At 42.0% G+C, this 17,785-nt stretch overlaps 5 protein-coding genes across 5 annotated transcripts; 1 reads left to right on the forward strand and 4 right to left on the reverse strand.

The window, feature by feature from the left end:
• The first annotated feature begins 713 nt into the window (after nucleotides 1-713).
• On the forward strand, nucleotides 714-3,095 carry LOC110857089 (casein kinase I). Its single transcript, XM_022105695.2, has 7 exons — nucleotides 714-1,153; nucleotides 1,619-1,821; nucleotides 1,898-1,975; nucleotides 2,053-2,094; nucleotides 2,189-2,325; nucleotides 2,398-2,551; nucleotides 2,634-3,095. The coding sequence occupies exons 2-7, from the start codon at nucleotides 1,792-1,794 to the stop codon at nucleotides 2,865-2,867; spliced, it is 675 nt and encodes a 224-aa protein (XP_021961387.1). The 5' UTR covers nucleotides 714-1,153; nucleotides 1,619-1,791; the 3' UTR covers nucleotides 2,868-3,095.
• Nucleotides 3,096-8,225: 5,130 nt separating this feature from the next.
• LOC110857091 lies at nucleotides 8,226-9,448 on the reverse strand. The gene is made up of 2 exons (XM_022105698.2): nucleotides 9,288-9,448; nucleotides 8,226-8,773 (listed from the first exon to the last, which is right to left on the reverse strand). The coding sequence occupies exons 1-2, from the start codon at nucleotides 9,354-9,356 to the stop codon at nucleotides 8,306-8,308; spliced, it is 537 nt and encodes a 178-aa protein (XP_021961390.1). The 5' UTR covers nucleotides 9,357-9,448; the 3' UTR covers nucleotides 8,226-8,305.
• A 693-nt stretch (nucleotides 9,449-10,141) lies between these two features.
• On the reverse strand, nucleotides 10,142-12,217 carry LOC110857087 (zinc finger protein 83). Its single transcript, XM_022105692.2, has 2 exons — nucleotides 11,523-12,217; nucleotides 10,142-11,441 (listed from the first exon to the last, which is right to left on the reverse strand). Exon 2 carries the CDS (start codon nucleotides 11,370-11,372, stop codon nucleotides 10,356-10,358), a length of 1,017 nt encoding a protein of 338 aa, XP_021961384.1. The 5' UTR covers nucleotides 11,373-11,441; nucleotides 11,523-12,217; the 3' UTR covers nucleotides 10,142-10,355.
• A 1,530-nt stretch (nucleotides 12,218-13,747) lies between these two features.
• On the reverse strand, nucleotides 13,748-15,436 carry LOC110856918 (zinc finger protein 708). Its single transcript, XM_035857525.1, has 2 exons — nucleotides 15,172-15,436; nucleotides 13,748-15,092 (listed from the first exon to the last, which is right to left on the reverse strand). Exon 2 carries the CDS (start codon nucleotides 15,032-15,034, stop codon nucleotides 13,898-13,900), a length of 1,137 nt encoding a protein of 378 aa, XP_035713418.1. The 5' UTR covers nucleotides 15,035-15,092; nucleotides 15,172-15,436; the 3' UTR covers nucleotides 13,748-13,897.
• Nucleotides 15,437-16,390: 954 nt separating this feature from the next.
• On the reverse strand, nucleotides 16,391-17,515 carry LOC118432936 (gastrula zinc finger protein XlCGF8.2DB-like). Its single transcript, XM_035857461.1, has one exon. The coding sequence runs from the start codon at nucleotides 17,513-17,515 to the stop codon at nucleotides 16,391-16,393; it is 1,125 nt and encodes a 374-aa protein (XP_035713354.1).
• Nucleotides 17,516-17,785: the final 270 nt, after the last annotated feature.

Here is a 17,785-nt window from a genome sequence, read left to right on the forward strand (position 1 = left end):
CTCTCCGATTTTGCGCAAATTAGTGTGAATCGATCGCAAATTTAATTAGTATGAAATTTGAGAAAGACACGACCTCCCAATGGGCACGTTTAGCCGAGATATTTGCATCCAAAGAGGAGAAAACGTGCAGTAAATTTGGAAAGTGTAAAATTTGTCGACTTTTACTGCGTATTTTCTCCTCTTGGGATGCAAATATCTCTGCCAAACGTGTCCATTCGGAGATCGTGTCTTTCCCAAATTTCATACTAATCAAATTTGCCATCTATTCACACTAATTTGCCCAAAATCGGATCGCATCCTCTGGGAGACCTCCATTGGCAGTTATCTCGACTTATAAATAAGCACTCAATCTCACAATTAGTCTAAAAATACGGAGAAGTTCTATTTATGCATGTACGAGATATATGTATTCACCTTAGTTTTAACCTTTAAATTAAATCCAGCCCCTTTATTAAACTCTAAATACTTATGCCTGCATACATATTATTAATCAATCAATTAGCATATAACAGTGTACAAATAGGTCATCTACACACAAATGTATGTCTCTTTTTTCATGCCTACAGACCCACGTCTTTATCCTTCCGACAAAGTGTCAGTCACACATTTACCTGGACTTGTCCAGTGTTCTTACTTACATAAATACATATGTACGTATCTCGTACACTTATGTAAAGACGAATACAAAGAAATCGTAACAAAATACATTTACCATCACATTACTATTTGAGTTAGTTGGTCAGTCGAGGCCTGGATCGGACCGTGAATCGGTACTGTTTTCTCCTCCGATTTTCCCCGTAAAGTGGTCACTTTTTCTTGTGTCTTATCTTGTTCTTATCCACCGCCATGGACGTTAACGATAACAGCAGCATCCACTGCAGCAGTTACACGCGTCAGTGGGTGGCATCGGTCCGGTCAAGGATGGCGTCCCGGTTGGGGATGACCTTATCTCCGCCACCCGTAATTGTCCCCAGCCCGCCACAATTGCCACGTGGTTGGACCAGACAAAGACCCAAGACGCCACCACCCCCACCAAATCCGGAGTACGACTATGCCAATATTGACAAAGAACTGAGGGCCTTAGTCGATTTGGAGTACGTGAGGTGGGAGGAGGACAAAAAAAGGAGAGAGAAGTTTCCGAACGGTGAAAAAGGTGGGTGCATACATAAATTGGGGATGAAAATAGAACTGCGAAAAAATTGCACGTGCAAAATTATGTTTCTGCAAAAAATATGTTACTCAACAAAAACAAAATTCTCCCTATTTTAACTTTGAAGCAATTCACGGAGGACTTGGAAACCTTGTAAAATCCGTAAATTTACAAACTTTTTCATAATTTTACTCATAATTTAGTTCAATTTTTTTATCATAATTTTACTTTCGAAGGAAAATTAAGTCTCAAAATTTTTGTAAACTTGTTCGGATTAGGAGAGGTGTCTCTTTATTTTGCAAAATTCTGGTATAAAACGCACAGATTTTACAAAGTTACAAATGACTGTGTGAGTGAATATATGCAGGGAAATTCTGCTTTTTCTGAAGCATAATTTTTTTGAAGAAATATAAATTTGAAATTGTCATTTTTTACAATGTCACATTTTCGTAATCTTGTCACTTTCAGGGAGTCGGAGTCTTCTCTTTTACGCGAAGCAGTATTACGGAGATAGCCTGAAAATCGATCCAGAGTCACCACCACCGCCATCGTCATCCGATAAGACACCGGCCCAACGATCATAATTTCTACTTCGAAATCTCATGGATTGATATTACTTAGATTTTTAGCAACTTTTCGCAATGAATTCGCATTTTCTTTGTTGCAATTTAGTAAGGATTTTGAATGTCAGTTTAACTTTGGATTAGTTAGTTACCTAGTTATATATCTTATACTTGCATTGCAAAGGTTCTGATGTTAGCTGATCAAATGCTTGCACGGGTGGAATTTCTACATTTGAAAAACATTATCCATCGAGATATAAAGGTTTTATGACTATTTATTAATCTATTTTTCAAGTTGATTTGGCTCTAACTTATTTATTTTATTTTTCTAATATCAAGCCGGATAACTTTCTCATGGGCGTGGGAAGATCCTCCAACCAAGTATGCCCAATATAGTTAAAGATCTACCTTATTTTGTTAATTCTTTAAACAATTGTCATTAAGTAAGTAATTATTTTATTATTTTGTACCCTAGGTGTACCTGATTGATTTTGGACTCGCCAAGAAATATCGCTTATCTACTGGTCGTCATATTCCGCATCGAAGTGACAAAAGTTTAACGGGTACTGCTCGCTACGCATCCATTAATGCTCATAAGGGACACGAGCAGAGGTGATCCTGTGATAATAAAACCAGCCTCACATCATTTCTTCCAGTCTTATAATTAATTTGATATTTTTACAGTCGCCGGGACGATTTAGAAGCAATTGGCTACGTAATGATATACTTTTTGATGGGTCGCTTGCCATGGCAAGGTCTAAAAGCATCCAACCAGAAGCAGAAATACGAGAAAATCACTGAAACTAAGTTGCAAATTTCAACAAAAGACCTTTGTAATGTAAGGGATTGTGACGTATTTTCGTCTTTATCCTGTATTTTGAAATGTTATTATTTATTAAGTTCGATTTTTGTTTCAACAGAAACTTCCCCAAGAATTTGAAATGTACATGAATTATTGTCGTACTCTTGGCTTTGAAGAAGGCCCAAATTACAGATATCTCCGACAAAATTTCCTAATTTTGAGCCGAGTCCAGGAATATGAATATGATAACCACTACGACTGGACATCGCTAAAACGAAAGACACCAGCTCAACTATCTGGAAACTCAAATTCTCTACCACCGCAAATCCCTGGACCTTCTACTATTAAATAGGCTGCTAATGCTAATGGAGCGAACAAGCAAAGAATCTCTTTATTGATCTGAATGAAACGAGAAACTTAATTAAATATGGTCACAACATATGTATTTAACTGACAGTGTAACAGTATCTTGTTTATTATCATTTCTATACTTGAAAGAAGTAAATTTGTGTGGTTTTACATACTTTAACACAGTTTCTTTAATGCTGTTTTTAAAATAAATTGTCAACAATACCGTTTATATTAGTTTCCTGCCTTGATTCACCCACGAGTTTATGCAATCTCATAAAACTTCATATGTAAGTGAGTTGTTGAATCAACCACACTTGCATAATACGTATGTTCCGCATAATATTTACATAGAAGCACAGAATATAGATTCTACCAGAAGAATCGATCTTATGTATTCGAGTGCCGCTTATGGAAGAACGGGGAGAGCCAACCAAATAACTCGGTGTACATTTGGCCCACCTGGGGGATGGCACCTCCGCATCATCATCATCACCACATCTCCTGGCATCAAAAAATGATGATGAAAGCACATAGGTGGCGGTGGCACCCCCATTTGTGCACCAGAACACACCTCGTAGAGCATCAAATTTGGAGACGCAGCTCAGAATGGTGTGTTCTGGTGCACAAATGGGGGTGCCACCGCCACCTATGTGCTTTCATCATCATTTTTTGATGCCAGGAGATGTGGTGATGATGATGATGCGGAGGTGCCATCCCCCAGGTGGGCCAAATGTACACCGAGTTATTTGGTTGGCTCTCCCCGTTCTTCCATAAGCATCACTCGAATACATAAGATCGATTCTTCTGGTAGAATCTATATTCTGTGACATAGAAGTGTTCTTCCGTATGATTTAGCTCCAACTGGAACATTTCAAGGAAATTTATCGAGCAATCCATTTTAAAATTGATCCCATACCTACTTTCATTCTCTGGTAGATCTATTGTTAACTGCTGCTCACGATCATCCCATTTTTCCCCACCGTTAACAATGTCTCAATCAACACACTCCATTAATTTCGCCCATCCTTCCAAGTGAAACCCTTCTTGATGGCTCAATCTCCAACTTTTCGAATTCTCAGAGAGGCACTATTGTAAATTCGGAATATTATTTGAATTAATTTCAGAATAGGACCTTCCCTAAAGGAGGGAGCAAAAACCAACGTCATGCTGCAAGTTTGGTCACGTTCTTGGGCAATATTTCAGCCGAAAAATGTGTGCAGAGAAAGTATCAAGGGCTCAAGCCAGCCTCCGCATTTCCAGCACGTACGTAAATAACAAAACACATCTGCCAAGATATTATTATTAAGTAGTCAACCACAAACCAGAGCTCATGTCACTGCGTCGTCACGTTGAGGTTCGAATCCTATGTATTTAGCTCTCGGGGACGCTGTAAAACAAAGGAGGTACCGAAATAGCAGTCCCTGAACCTGACCTGCCTCTTATCACCCCCGTCGTCGTCACATACCACACGTTAATGTTGATCAGGATGGATGACGTCAACTTCACCTCGTCGCCATCTTTCAATTGAACACCATTAATTAGCAGAAAATGTAAATAATGTTGCGTGACAGTTGGTTATCGCGAAACCTTAGCTACCGCAACATCAAGCTCTGCAACCATTCTGCTGACTACGAAGACAACGTTGTTTGGTAGCATGGAAGATCGACCAACAATTCCATTAGAGTAAAGAAGGCGGAAAAACGCTTCGTTTTCTTATCGTCTCCTATTTTCGACGGGATTGAGCAGTTGACCGTTAAAGAGTGTTGTGGTTGTTATTATGGGAGCAAGTGAGTAAATAGTCGTGAATTGGCCCATGCCCTTCTGTCGATGTCATGGTTCTCGCAGACCAAACCAACCGATCTTACTTTTAGCAGTAGCGGCAGAAGGAAAGCAAAGACGAAAGTCTAGCAAACCGCTAATAGGAGAACGAGTGGCTTTGTTGCAGTGGGTGGGACTACGTACCCCACTTGCTAAATTAAGGTAGTCTCCTGCTGAAATAAATATCTGTATTTCCCATTCGGCGATAAATCTGGAACATGTACAAAGTCGTCGTCGTCATCATTGAAACTACTTTCTCAAAGATTATTTAGGTGAAAGGTCGATCTCCATCCATAATATTTTCTAGGGTAGAAAGTTGGCAAGATTCTTTACCTATTTCTGAGCAGTTTTGTATTTGTCTGTCATTCATGCACCTATATCTTCACCTCACCTCCTTCTTAATGACAACCATCCCATATTTTCAGGATTACAGAACCATCATCATAAGTTTGAGGGGTGGTGCTGTTATGTTGTCACCATTACAAAAAGGCGTTATTCTCCTTAAAACACGCCACGCAGGTATTGGGGAAGGTGTTGACGATTATATGAAATCAAGGAAGAAAAGTATCAGAAATATCAAGCACAAATCTTGTCAAGTGATGAAATGAAGGCTTTTGAAATGAATGATGAGGGAGAAATTTCTCTCGAGTGAGACATTTCCCTTCTTATTGGCCTGACTCGAGGGTGTAGCTTTGTGAAATATTGTATGTATCCGTGGTGGTGTTATCTTTGCCCTCATCTTCTCGTGGGTCAATTGTTGAATGCATTTTGAGAGAAAAAGGCAGCAACTTTCTCTTCAAATGCTACTGCTGCACATCATTTTATTCCGTCTTCTCAGCCGTACCACAAGTCATCCCAGTCGAGTCCTAAGCAACGTATTTAGAGATAGATAGTCGTAGCACTTGAAGCCACTCTTGATGCTCATTCATCACCACATTTCATCCACAACGAGAGAGAGAGATGTCTTAATCTTTTTGAATTTATTTCGACCAAATACTTTTTTTCTTTGGCTTAATGTTGGCCTTCTGTTGAGACCTTTCTTCCGACGGGAGCCGGAATTAATACGGACAATATGAACATGGACAAGGAATGAACGTGGACTCCAAAACGGGGTCAAGAAAAATATGGACTGGACTATATATGGACATCATACAAGGGAACATACCGAGGTGTCCAACGAGTTAAGGGTCAACACCTATACCAAAATGACCACAATACATGACTTATTAAACAAACTGCAGGAATTTCCGTGTAAAATTCACTTTTCGTCAAGTTGTGACGATATTTGTGACGAGCGCATGACCATGAGGTTGCCAGAGAGGGAGAGGTCGGCCGCTGAACGATCAGGTCGACCACAGAGAAGCGTCGTCGTCTTCACGTCGTCATCCGAGACGACAAATTCTTTCAAATTTAGAAAACATCCTGATATTTTGAAAAAATTTTGAAATTTCTTCAAAATTTCAAAAATTTCTTCAAAATTTCAAAACTTTCTCAAAATTTCAAAATTTTCTCAAAATTTTCTCAAAATTTCAAAATTTTCTCAAAATTTCAAAATTTTCTCAAAATTTCAAAATTTTCTCAAAATTTCAAAATTTTCTCCAAATTTCAAGATGTTTTCAAAATTTGAAAGAATTTGTCGTCTCGGAAGACGACGTGAAGACGACGACGCTTCTCTGTGGTCGACCTGATCGTTCAGCGGCCGACCTCTCCCTCTCTGGCAACCCGATGGTCATGCGCTCGTCACAAATATCGTCACAACGTGACGAAAAGTGAATTTTACACGGAAATTCCTTCAGTTTGTTTAATAAGTCATGCGTTGTGGTCATTTTGGTATAGGTGTTGACCCTTAACTCGTTGGACACCTCGGTATGTTCCCTTGATAGATATAGACACGCATAGACAAATTATGGACATGTAATAAGTATGAGAATGCTGCATGTACACAATATACATATGATTTTAGAGACTTACCTTATTTTACTATCCAAATTATCACTCACAATTACACTTCTCAGGAGTTAGCCTGCACCATGGCTGAAAATCTGTTATTTAATATTAGCGGTACACAAAAGGATGAGGCTTGCTTGCAATATAAAAATTATTCATAAATAATTCTTGTACAAAAACGGAATTTTAGTTGAGCTTGCCAGAAATTTTTCTAGACGATGATCTCCCTATCAAATTTCTTTGGCATTAACTGTGAAAATTTAAAAAAAATCGGCGTAACCGATATATTACATATAATTGCATCTGCCAAAAATGTCGTTATCAATCCTGTATTATAATTTCGGATTGAATAAGTGAAATTTGGTTGAATGAAAGATGGTATCGATATGTAAAATTTATAATTTGAACACAGGTATTGAAAAGTTAAATACCGGTATTCGGTATTCGATAATGCCGATGAAAATACTGCATTCCCCATTAAGCATCACAACCTCATTCACAAGATTCCTTAGCTTCAGACCGAACTTCAGCTTGAGATGCGAATACTTTAGTATTCGCATTTTAATTATTTGAAAATATATTGTTGAGATTTTTTGTGTCCACATTTATCCCCGTCCAGATTTGTATTGTCAATGTTTATTCCAGTCCAGATTAATTTTATCCACAATTTTTTTGTCCTCAATTTGGCATCTATATTGCGTCCTGTCCGTATTAATTCCCTAACCCCTTCCGACTGAGGCGGAGTACAAGTGGGAGGTTTCATGTGAAGAGTTATTATTACATGGACAAAAATACATCCCTATAAACACTCCTTGAGCACTAGGAGATGTATCCCATTTTAAAAATTTATCCTAACCTTAAGCAGACTAATTCCTGCTTGACATTCAACAACCATTCCTTTCACATTTCTTTCCCCGTCGTCCCAATGCAATGAGCTTACAAACACACGAGTACATACATACAAGTTAAAATTCATACACAATTTTGTAAGATTCAGTCCAATTTTAGAGAATTTGTTATCTGGGTGGATTTGTAAACATATTAAATGTGTCGTTGGTTGTGTTTTTTTAAAATTTTATGTATAATCACCCACCTGGCATTTTTCATGAAAATTTTTACATGCATATTTGTGAAATGCATATGTCAAAAATAGTGCTATACTGACAAATCATTTATTTCGTTTCCGGGTATTGTTACAAATGCTGAATTTTCAGTATCATTTTTTATTTAAAGTAGGACTCGATGTCTTACCAACCAACATTGTGAAAATCTTGACCCATTTTTAATCAGTTTTTCGCTCTGGGAATTTATTTTAAAATTCTGAACGACAAATTTGTCCTCTGTGAGTTGATTAATAGAATGTCGTCGGGTGGTTTGAGCCAGTTTCGAGGAATTCCAATGTTTCTGAAGGCTTCTTAAACTTGAGATCTCCTCCGCCAAAAAGTGTCAAAATCTGGAGTGTATATTTTCAAAAAGTTGGGAACTCCCTGCTCTACAAATTCGTCGCCCAGAAGTTAGAAATAAATTCCTAGAGGCTAGAAATGATTAAAAATGTGCAGCTGCTTTTAACGATTTTGGCGATGAGTCATCGAGTCCTACGTTAATTTCTTATTTCGCACGTGTCATCATGTTCAAGTTTGCAAAAACCAGAGCAAAACAAAACATTCAAAATTATCATTCAAAGACAATTTTCAATTTGCACTCCTTCTCCACAGAGTCCTTTGTCATGGTGTAAGTCACCGTGTTGTAATGAGAACGACCCGAATTTCGGGCGTACATCTGGAAATAGTTGTCCTGGCTGGGCGAATCTTCGCAGGTGTCGTACCCGTTCGGAAAAAGGCAGAAACTCAGACACTCCTCGACCGCCTCCCGTTTCTCTTTACAGGAGAATTTCGACTTCAATTGTCCCCCGGCGAGGGTCATGTTCCGCTTAATTTGGTTATTTTCAGCTTGCAAGTCAGTAAAAGTCTGGTCCCATTGCTGCGCCCGTTGCAAACCGAGGGCTTGCAAATCTTGAAACTCTTTCTGCACGGCGCTCCACTCAGCGCGCAGGGTTTCGAGGCGCGATAAGGTGGCCGCGTTCTGAATTTCCAGAGAGTTTTGACATGTTGCTAGTTCCTCTTCGACCGGGGTGTATTGTTCCTGGGGGGAAATTAGGTATGAATAAAAATGTATGGCGTACTTATCTAATTTGCATATATATGCAGCTCGAAAGTTAAATTATGTGAATTGCCAAGATTTTGTGTACTCACAATGCGATGACGCCAGCGGTCTCGCTCGGATTTTGACGAAACCACGCTAAAGATAAATAATTAAACACGTGCTTCAGGATTTTTCATAATGCTCAGCTTGAACGAAATTAAGACGGAATCCGTGAGCGAGAAGTTCCATTTTTACCGTGACATTTGTCTCGCGAGGGACAAAAATACAAATTCTTGTTTACGGATTTCATCATAATTTCGTTTAAAGTGAGCATTATGAAAAATCCTGAAACACGTGTTTAATTATTTATCTAAGGTTACATAATTAGCGTCGTTTCGTCAAAATCGGAGCGAGACCGCTCCGATTATATATGCGAATTAGTTATATTGTTACGCCAATTATTTGGGAGAGTCGTATTTTCTTTTATCTTTTAAGGTAAGAATATAGTTTTTACCGTAAAGCAGACGAGAAGAGTGACGAGAAGTATGAAGAGTGGAAATAATGCCGGATTTTGAGTTTTCATCGTTTCCAGTGGGATTACAGATTGGCAAGAAATGATTTCCAGAATTGCTGAGATGGATGTGAATGCGATCTGCTCACATAAAAAGTGTCGCATCTTCGGGGTAACCTAGCTCATTAACTTGTCTCGTGTCATGATATCGCAAATTATTCCGTGTAAAGTTAAGTAATTCATGTAATTGGTAGTGACCTGACATGGATAAGAAGACGGCTTTCTTAACATATATAAACCTCCACACTTTTCGTGTGATATCAGTTTACTTGGAAATGATGAGCATTCATGGAAATGAGATAATTTCTCGCTGCGTATCTTTGTAAATATGACATTCGACCTCTATACTCAGAACTTGACTACTAAGAATGGACTTCTCCCAGCGTATCCTCTCAGATTTTGGGCAAATTAGTGTGAATTGATCACGAATTTGATTAGTATGAAATTTGGGAAAGACACGATCTCCCAATGGGCACGTTTGGCCGAGATATTTGCATCCAAAGAGGAGGAAACTCTGTCCACACACTTCCGCAGCCACTGGAGATGAAGTGGAGATGAAAAACCATTCATCAAATGGGCTGCGTATCATAAGTAGTATGCAAACTGAGACTTCCTACAGAATTATTTGTTCATCCTGGTCAGTTCGGATATGCAACCTGCAACCTGAGCCCTGCACGATTTAAGTGTGATGCACAAGTTGACCCTTCTTCTCGTCACGATGAAATATGTCGTCGTCACTGGTGCAGCCTTGCATTTGTGTCGGCGCATGGAAAAATGGGAGCGAGAAAGGAGCAGAGTTTTATAAAAAATAGAAATACTTTACTACATAAAAATCGTTGTGGTCAAAAATGGGGTCATTATTACAAATAAAAAATTCGATTATGCTATTTTTATCAGTCGTACGAAAATAATGAACTCGTCATAAACAGTGAAATTAAGAAAGTATTAATAACAATGCAAAGTATAAAAGTTATTATTGATTTTGCTTGGTTGTTTTGGATTAGAAGTACTTTAATCTTGGGGATGAATCTTCTTCAAATGTCTCCTTAGACCGGATTTCTGCGAGAATGTGTGACCGCACTGGGGGCAGGGGTGCCTTCTCTTGAGATGAATATTGTTCACATGTGTCACCATGTCACTCTTCGTGCCAAACATCTTGGGGCACTGGAGGCACGCGATGTCCTTCAACTTCCGGTGCACCGTCTTCTGGTGTCTGGTCAGGTGATGTTTATGACTGAAGGCTTGACCACATTCGTCGCATTTGTACCATTTTGGGTTCGAAGTGTGAATGCGCTTGTGCAGATTTAAGTTACTTTTCGCACTGAACTGCTTCTCACACTGGTCGCAGCGAAAGGGCTTCTCCTTCGTGTGGGAGGCCAGGTGAGAACGATAAGCCCGGTTGTCGGGGAGTATCTTCTGACAGAAGAGGCACATCCGACCCGAACCCTGCTTCACGAGGGCGACCTTCTCTTCTTCGGAGAGATGGGCGGCGAACCGATGAAGGGCCAGGGAATCATTGGTGGTGAACGTTTTTCGACAAATGTGACACCTCCCTCCCAACTTTTCCGTCGTGTGGGTCACAAGATGACGACTGAGATGAGACACCTTTTGGAATGGATTGCTGCAAAAGTAGCAGACTTGTCGCCAGCCCTGCCGCGCCTCCGCGCGCTCCTCGGGACTCAGGTGGACGAAGAGGTGATTGGTAAAGTCGCGCGGAATGAAGAACATTTTTTCGCAGTGGGGGTACTTTGCATGGAACATTGAAGTTTTCTCCAGCTCGTGGGGGTTGAGGTGGGTGTGGGCGTGGCGGGCAGCACTGGTGGCGTTGGTGAAGGGGCGAAAGCATATTTTGCATGGGAAGATTTTCTTGGGATTTGATAAACTGTTGGAAGTTGGGGGCCAGGGCACGTGGTGGTTGTCGTGGTTGGACGGAGCGTGGAGGAAGTTGTCCTTTCTCTTGAGAACTTTCCACTTTCTCCGTGGTGGGGACGGTCGCTTGCTGTCTTCTGGGTAATTTCTGGTGTGCATCGCTGACCTCCATCCCGTCCACTGGTTCTGCTCGGAAATTACCCCGCTAACAATACTCGAACCCTGTCACTACACAAATTATTTAACATTATTATTAGGGCAGAATCAGGAGATAGATTTTATATGAAAATTTAGATATAGTAATCGTACCAACGACCTCTTCTTCAAGTTTGGGCGTGTGATGCAGTCGGTTCGGAAGCAAAAAATTTTTCCCTCGTCGAATCCTTCGTTTCTGGCGGATCCACGATTTTAAACCGACATCCAGCTTTCTTTACTTTGCGTCGTTCTGCCCTCTCTTTCTCGATGTGAACTGGGTGGAAATGTGCAAAATTTGGCAAGTTTCTGGAGGAGGTGAGCTCTTGATTGTTTGGGAGCTTGTTGGTCACTGTTCCCTCGGACAGAGAGATGGCTTCGCTTATCTGCATATCCCACCAACGAAGAGTTTTACGTAGTCGGTCCCTCCACCCAAAAAACCAACAAACTGCTTTTTCTATGTGGAGAATTAAACAAGACAATCGCAAGTCCGTCCTGATCATCAATATTTTGCACGCATATGCAAATTTCTTCCAGTAGAAGTGACATACATACATACGAACTCAAGAATTTATGTAGCATAGAGATGACAAGCTGAAAACAAATGTACTATTTTTGCGAGATTTTTTGCATCCATAAAAGTCGTCCAGAAAGGAGTTCCTCTTTAGCCTCCTCCTGTGCAAGACGTGTCTCTCTCTCGCTCTGCATCTGGATCCTCTTCCATCTGGGTCGCGGGTGTGCCAGGGCCAGTTAAGTGTGTCCCAAGGCTTTTTCGCCATGTGAGCCTCGTCCACTCACTCCTCCCACCTGCGTGCCTGGTGACACCCCCTGCCACACCCGTCCCAGCAACGACAAGCTGAGCCATCAGGCGAAGATGGATCTCGTCGGACCCTGTGCACTGGAGGATCTACGCTTTGGAGGAGCTCCCCCAGGTAAGACCTTTGTTTGATATGTTGGGGTGGTGAGCATGTGGGAGTGGTCGACGGAAGAGTGAGTGTGTGCAGTGCTGGTGGGGGCGGCTGGGGTAGGTCTACGGGGTTCCCATGACCTAGTCATGTGCTGCGGTGGGAGAGGTTAGTTTGTGGGGTGTTTTATGGCCCCTTTATGGGGTCACTTAGGCCGAACCCTGATGGGTCATTTGTTAGTTTGTGGTCCATGGACGCTCCGCTCCAGCCCAGAACCCGTCGTGTCTCCGCCAGCACGGCGCCTATTCATTTGGATGTCACCATTTTTCCTCATATGTAAATCGCCTATAATCTCTGTCTTGCATTGGTCGAACCTGGGTTTTACAGGTAGTCAGGGCCGAATGGTGAACTGGGCATCATTCCCAGTTCAGGTAGAGGTTTTCCAGACCGACCACCAAAGTCTGGTTTTCCCTCTACTCCCCTGACTACTACTATCACAATTATTATAATCTAAAATTTGACTTAACTATGTAACTAACTATGTGATTGTGACTTGCAAGAGCTACTGGCTATTTATGCAATAAAGATACATACAAAGTCGTCCAGAAAAGTGAACAATTTACATTGCATAAAGAACTTATCAAGGTGCTCATTTCCATTAAATTAAATATGCATGCATGGGTCACCTGGCATGAGAAAAGTTAAGAAATCCAGACTCCAAATGCAGAATTTCTTACTTCATATTCCGCTACAGTGGTTCATTTTGGTGAATCTGCCACATAATTTTGGTATACACGAATGAAAATGTAAAAAACAGCAGTAGGAGAGGAAAGGAATTCGGATTCATAAAAAAATTGCGAGATTGTGGAGGTGCAGATTTCTCCCAGGGCTGGACAATTTGCATGAAATAATTAATGAGCATCATCACAACCATCATTTTAAGGCATGATTTTCTTCGGCTACCGTCCCGTCCCGTTGCTGTATTCTCAAGGCAGAAATTAATCCGCATTTTGTCGCCTTTTTGGCAGAGGGACTGACTACGAGATTCAAAGAGGCTCAATTTGCATGGAGTAATAATTGGCGAATGATCAAAAGCATCATCATCCGTCTTACTTGACACACGATTTTCTTGCATTACAATATAACACTGTCCATATGCGGCACAGAATCTCAATCAATCATTCTCGCGATTCATTACACCACAGAAACCACAACCACCCTGCAAATACCTCCGTCTGAGCCCCGCACGATTTACATGTGATGCACAAATTGACGCTTCTTCTCGTCACGATGAAATACGTCGTCGTCACTGATCCAGCCTTGCATTTGTGTCGGCGCATGGGAAAATGGGGGCGAGACGCGAGCAGAGTTAGTTTTACACAAAACAGAATGACTTTACTACATAAAAATCAGGGTAAAAAGAAAGCAAAAATCGGGTTATGTTTAAACCTTAATAATTCAATTATGGCATTTTTATCAGTCTTAGGAGAATCATTAACTTGTCATAAACAGTGAAATCAAGAAAACATAAAAATACAAAATATATAAAAGTTATTCTTGAATTTGCTTTTGATGAGCAGAATGATCTTAAGCATGCAACTTCTTCAAATGTCTCCCAAGATGGCATTTCTGCGTGAATGTCACCCCGCAGTGGGGGCAGGGGTGGCGGATATTGGTATGAACACTCTTCACATGTCGCACCATGTCACCCTTCGTCCCGAATTTCTTGGCGCACTCGGAACAAGCGATGTCCTTCAGCCCCCGGTGAACGGTCTTCTCGTGTCTGACCAGATTTTGTTTACTAGTGAACGCTTTCTCACACTCGTCGCAGTTGAACAGTTTTTGCTCCGAAGTGTGAATAAGCTTGTGCAATTGTAAGCTTTTACTACGAGGGAACAATTTCCCACACTGGTCGCAACGAAAGGGTTTTTCCTTCGTGTGGGAGACCAGGTGCTTATGATAAGTGCTGTTATCGGGGAATTTCTTCTGGCAGAATAAGCACTCTCGACTCGTCCCCTGCTTCACGAGGGCGACCTTCTCGTCTTCGGAGAGATGGGTGAACCGATGCCTGGCCAGGATTTGCTTCAAGGAGAACGATTTTCCACACACGTGACACCTCCCGCCCAACTTTTCTTTCGTGTGGACCAGCAAATGACGACTGAGATGGGATAGAATTTTGAACCGTTTGCTGCAGAAGTAGCAGACGTGTCGCCAGCGCTGCCGCACCTCCGCGCGCTCCTCGCCGCTCATGTGGACGAATAGGTGCGCAGTCAAGTGGGGTTTTTGGGTGAACTTCTGCTTGCAGGTGGGACAGGCGTGGTTCTTCCGACCCTCGTGCGCGTTCACGTGGTTGGTAAGCTGGTGACGAGTGAAGAAAACCTTTTCGCAGTGGGGACATTTCTCATGGAAAATTGAAGACCGTTCCAGCTCGTCCGGGTTGAGGGGTGTGTGAGCACTAGTCGCGTTGTTGAAGGGACGCAGGCAGATTTTGCATGGGAAAGTTTTCCCCATGAAGAGACGATCACGCTTCTTCCCTTTTCTGCTAAGTTGGAGGGGAGATTTCTTAGCTTTTGGTGACCTGTGGCTAGTTGAAGGGGCAAGCACGTGGTTATCGTCACGTGCTGTTGGTCGTGGTTGTACGGAAAATTGTTCGTTCTCCTGAAAACTTTCACCTCCTTCCACTTTCTCCGTTGTGGGGACGAGCAACTTCTGATGGAAAACCATCTTGTCCAACTGGAACGTGTCGTCCAACTCGGAAGTTGCCCCGCTAAGAAGCCTTTCTCTGCGCAGAATATTTTTAAGTCAGCATTTCGAGTTGAATAAGGAAAGATTTTATATGAAAATTACGAATGCAATCTTACCAACGGTTCGTTTTTCAAATTTGGACGTGTTTTTGGAGTGAAAAAGTTTTCTCTCGTCGAACTTTCCCAATTGTCAGCTTCTTCCCAATTGTCAAGAGACATTCACTCAGCTCGTCCTGCTTTCTTTCCTTTACGACGTTCTGCTCTCTTTTTCTCGATGTAAACTGGGTGAAAATATTGAAACTTTGAGGAAATTTCTGGAAAAAGGAGGTGAGCTCTTGCTTGCTGGAGAGCTCGTTGGTCTCTCGGACGAGAGATGACTTGGCTTTTCTGCGTATCCGAAACGGCAACAAAATGAAGAATTACATATTTGTGTGTGGAGAATTAAGCAAGAAAATCATGGCACAAAAGCAAAACGGTGGTGATGATGCTCATTCATTAGTTATTCTATGCAAATTGAGACGATTTTCGTTCACCTCTGGAAGAAATTTGTGTGCTTTCATAATCTCTGAAATGTGGCTATGAATCAGGATTAATTTCCTCTGCTCTTATCCGACCGATATCTTTTCGCCATTTCACTCATATCAGAATTATGTGGCACTTTTGTCAAGATGGAATTTGAGCGAAGGCTGGACAAGAGGAATTCTGGATAGATTTATTCTCATCCATCTCCGGCCGAAGTATGGTTTCATTTCTGGTGGAGAGAAACACTGCCTGATTTTCTTTCTCAAATAAAATGGAAGTTTCCAACGGAATGAAGATTATGCTGGAATTTTAGAGATTTTTGATGGAATCCTCACGATAAGAAATTGCACCACGCTTCATCAATTATTGAGGTTTGGGTATCATAATAACGTGTAATGTATGCTAACTGAGATTTCCTGCAGAATTATTTGTCCACCTTCGTCCGTTGCTATATGCAACAGGAACCCTGCACGATTTAAGTGTGATTCACAAATTGGTCTTTCTTCTCGTCACGGTGAAACATATCGTCGTCACTGGTCCAGCGCTGCATTTGTGTCGGCGCATGGAAAAATGGGAGCGAGACGCCAGGAGAGTTTTATAAAAAACGGAAATACTTTACTAATTACATAAAAATCGTCAACACGGTAACAAAAAGTGTGTCATTATTACAAATTAAAAATTCGATTATACCATTTTTATCGGTCATACGAGAACTATGAACTTGTCATAAATAGTGAAATCAGCAAATATAAAAATACAAAGTATCAGAGTTATTATTCCATTTGCTTGTACGTGGTTTTGGATTATAAGTACTTTAATCTTGGGGATGAATCTTCTTCAAGTGTCTCCTTAGACTGGATTTATGCGAGAATGTGTGTCCGCACTGGGGGCAGGGGTGCCTTCTCTTGAGATGAATATTGTTCAAATGTGTCACCATGTCACTCTTCGTGCCGAACATTTTGCCGCACTGGAGGCACGCGATGTCCTTCAACTTCCGGTGCACCGTCTTCTGGTGTCTGGTCAGGTGATGTTTCTGACTAAACGCTTGACCACATTCGTCGCATTTGAACCGTTTTGGGTTCGAAGTGTGAATCCGTTTGTGTATGTTTAAGTGAGACTTGAAACTGAACTGCTTCCCACACTGGTCGCAGGGAAATGGTTTCTCCTTCGTGTGGGAAACCAGGTGGACTTCATATGTGCGGTTGTCGGGGAATATCTTCTGACAGAAGAGGCACATCCGACCCGAACCCTGCTTCACGAGGGCGACCTTCTCGTCTTCGGAGAGGTGGGAGAAACGACGATTGGTCAGAGAATGTTGGGAGGTGAACGTTTTTCCACAAGTGGGACACCTCCCGCCCACTTTTTCCGTCGTGTGGGTCAGCAGATGACGAGTGAGGTGGTATGGACTTTGGAATGGATTGCTGCAGAAGTAGCAGCCGTGTCGCCACCCCTGCCGCGCCTCCGCGCGCTCCTCGCGGCTCAGGTGGACGAAGAGATGCGTGGTCAAATGCGCTTTCGTGGTGAACTTCTGTTTGCAGGTGGGGCAGGCATGGTTCTTCCGACCTTCGTGCGCATTCACGTGGTCGGTAAAGTCGCGACGAAGGAAGAACACTTTTTCGCAGTGGGGGCATTTCTTGCGGAAAAGTAAGGACTGTTCCAGCTCGTGGGGGTTGAGGTGGGTGCGGGCGTGAACGTGAGCACTGGTCGGGTTTGTGATTGGGCGAAGGCATATTTTGCATGGGAAGATTTTCTCATTGCCGATTTGCGGTATTTTCTTGGGTTTCGATGACCCCCTGTTAGCTGAGGTCACGTGGTTGTCGCTACGTGCTGTTGGCCGTGGCTGGACGGAGTGAGGAGGAAGTTGTCCGTTCTTTGGAGCACTTTCCGCTTTCTCCGTTGTGGGGACGGTCGCTTTCTGCAATTTATGCTGCGTCTCCATCCCGTCTTTTGAATAGCCACTCCCACTACCAGCAGCGAGCCTATTCAGGTTTGGGTGGGTGTAGTCTCTTCGCCGGTTGAAAGGATGAGACTTCTGCTTTCCTCCGAGAAACGGTGCAAAATAATATGTGAACAACAAATGACGATCTCTTTAATGCAACGCCAATTTATTGTCACAATTAACTCACTAATTATTACACCAATTGTCCACTATTAGGACCACTGTCTCAGCAGTAAGTCTGCTCTGTTCCTATTCTAAACTACGACTCTT

This window comes from Folsomia candida, unplaced genomic scaffold (assembly GCF_002217175.1).
Source record: "Folsomia candida strain VU population unplaced genomic scaffold, ASM221717v1 Fcan01_Sc017, whole genome shotgun sequence".
Lineage (NCBI taxonomy): Eukaryota > Metazoa > Arthropoda > Collembola > Entomobryomorpha > Isotomidae > Folsomia > Folsomia candida.

What these genes read in the sequence shown, in the direction of transcription:
- LOC110857089 (XM_022105695.2), top strand. Translation starts at nt 1,792, where the DNA reads ATGAATTCGCATTTTCTTTGTTGCAATTTA. An exon ending in ATTTTCTTTGTTGCAATTTA is followed by an intron (nt 1,822 to 1,897) that starts GTAAGGATTTTG and finishes TGCATTGCAAAG; the next exon opens with GTTCTGATGTTAGCTGATCA. An exon ending in CAACAAAAGACCTTTGTAAT is followed by an intron (nt 2,552 to 2,633) that starts GTAAGGGATTGT and finishes TTGTTTCAACAG; the next exon opens with AAACTTCCCCAAGAATTTGA.
- LOC110857091 (XM_022105698.2), bottom strand. Translation starts at nt 9,356, where the DNA reads ATGAAAACTCAAAATCCGGCATTATTTCCACTCTTCATACTTCTCGTC. An exon ending in CTCTTCTCGTCTGCTTTACG is followed by an intron (nt 8,774 to 9,287) that starts GTAAAAACTATA and finishes ATTTCCCCCCAG; the next exon opens with GAACAATACACCCCGGTCGA.
- LOC110857087 (XM_022105692.2), bottom strand. Translation starts at nt 11,372, where the DNA reads ATGCACACCAGAAATTACCCAGAAGACAGCAAGCGACCGTCCCCACCA.
- LOC110856918 (XM_035857525.1), bottom strand. Translation starts at nt 15,034, where the DNA reads ATGGTTTTCCATCAGAAGTTGCTCGTCCCCACAACGGAGAAAGTGGAA.
- LOC118432936 (XM_035857461.1), bottom strand. Translation starts at nt 17,515, where the DNA reads ATGGAGACGCAGCATAAATTGCAGAAAGCGACCGTCCCCACAACGGAG.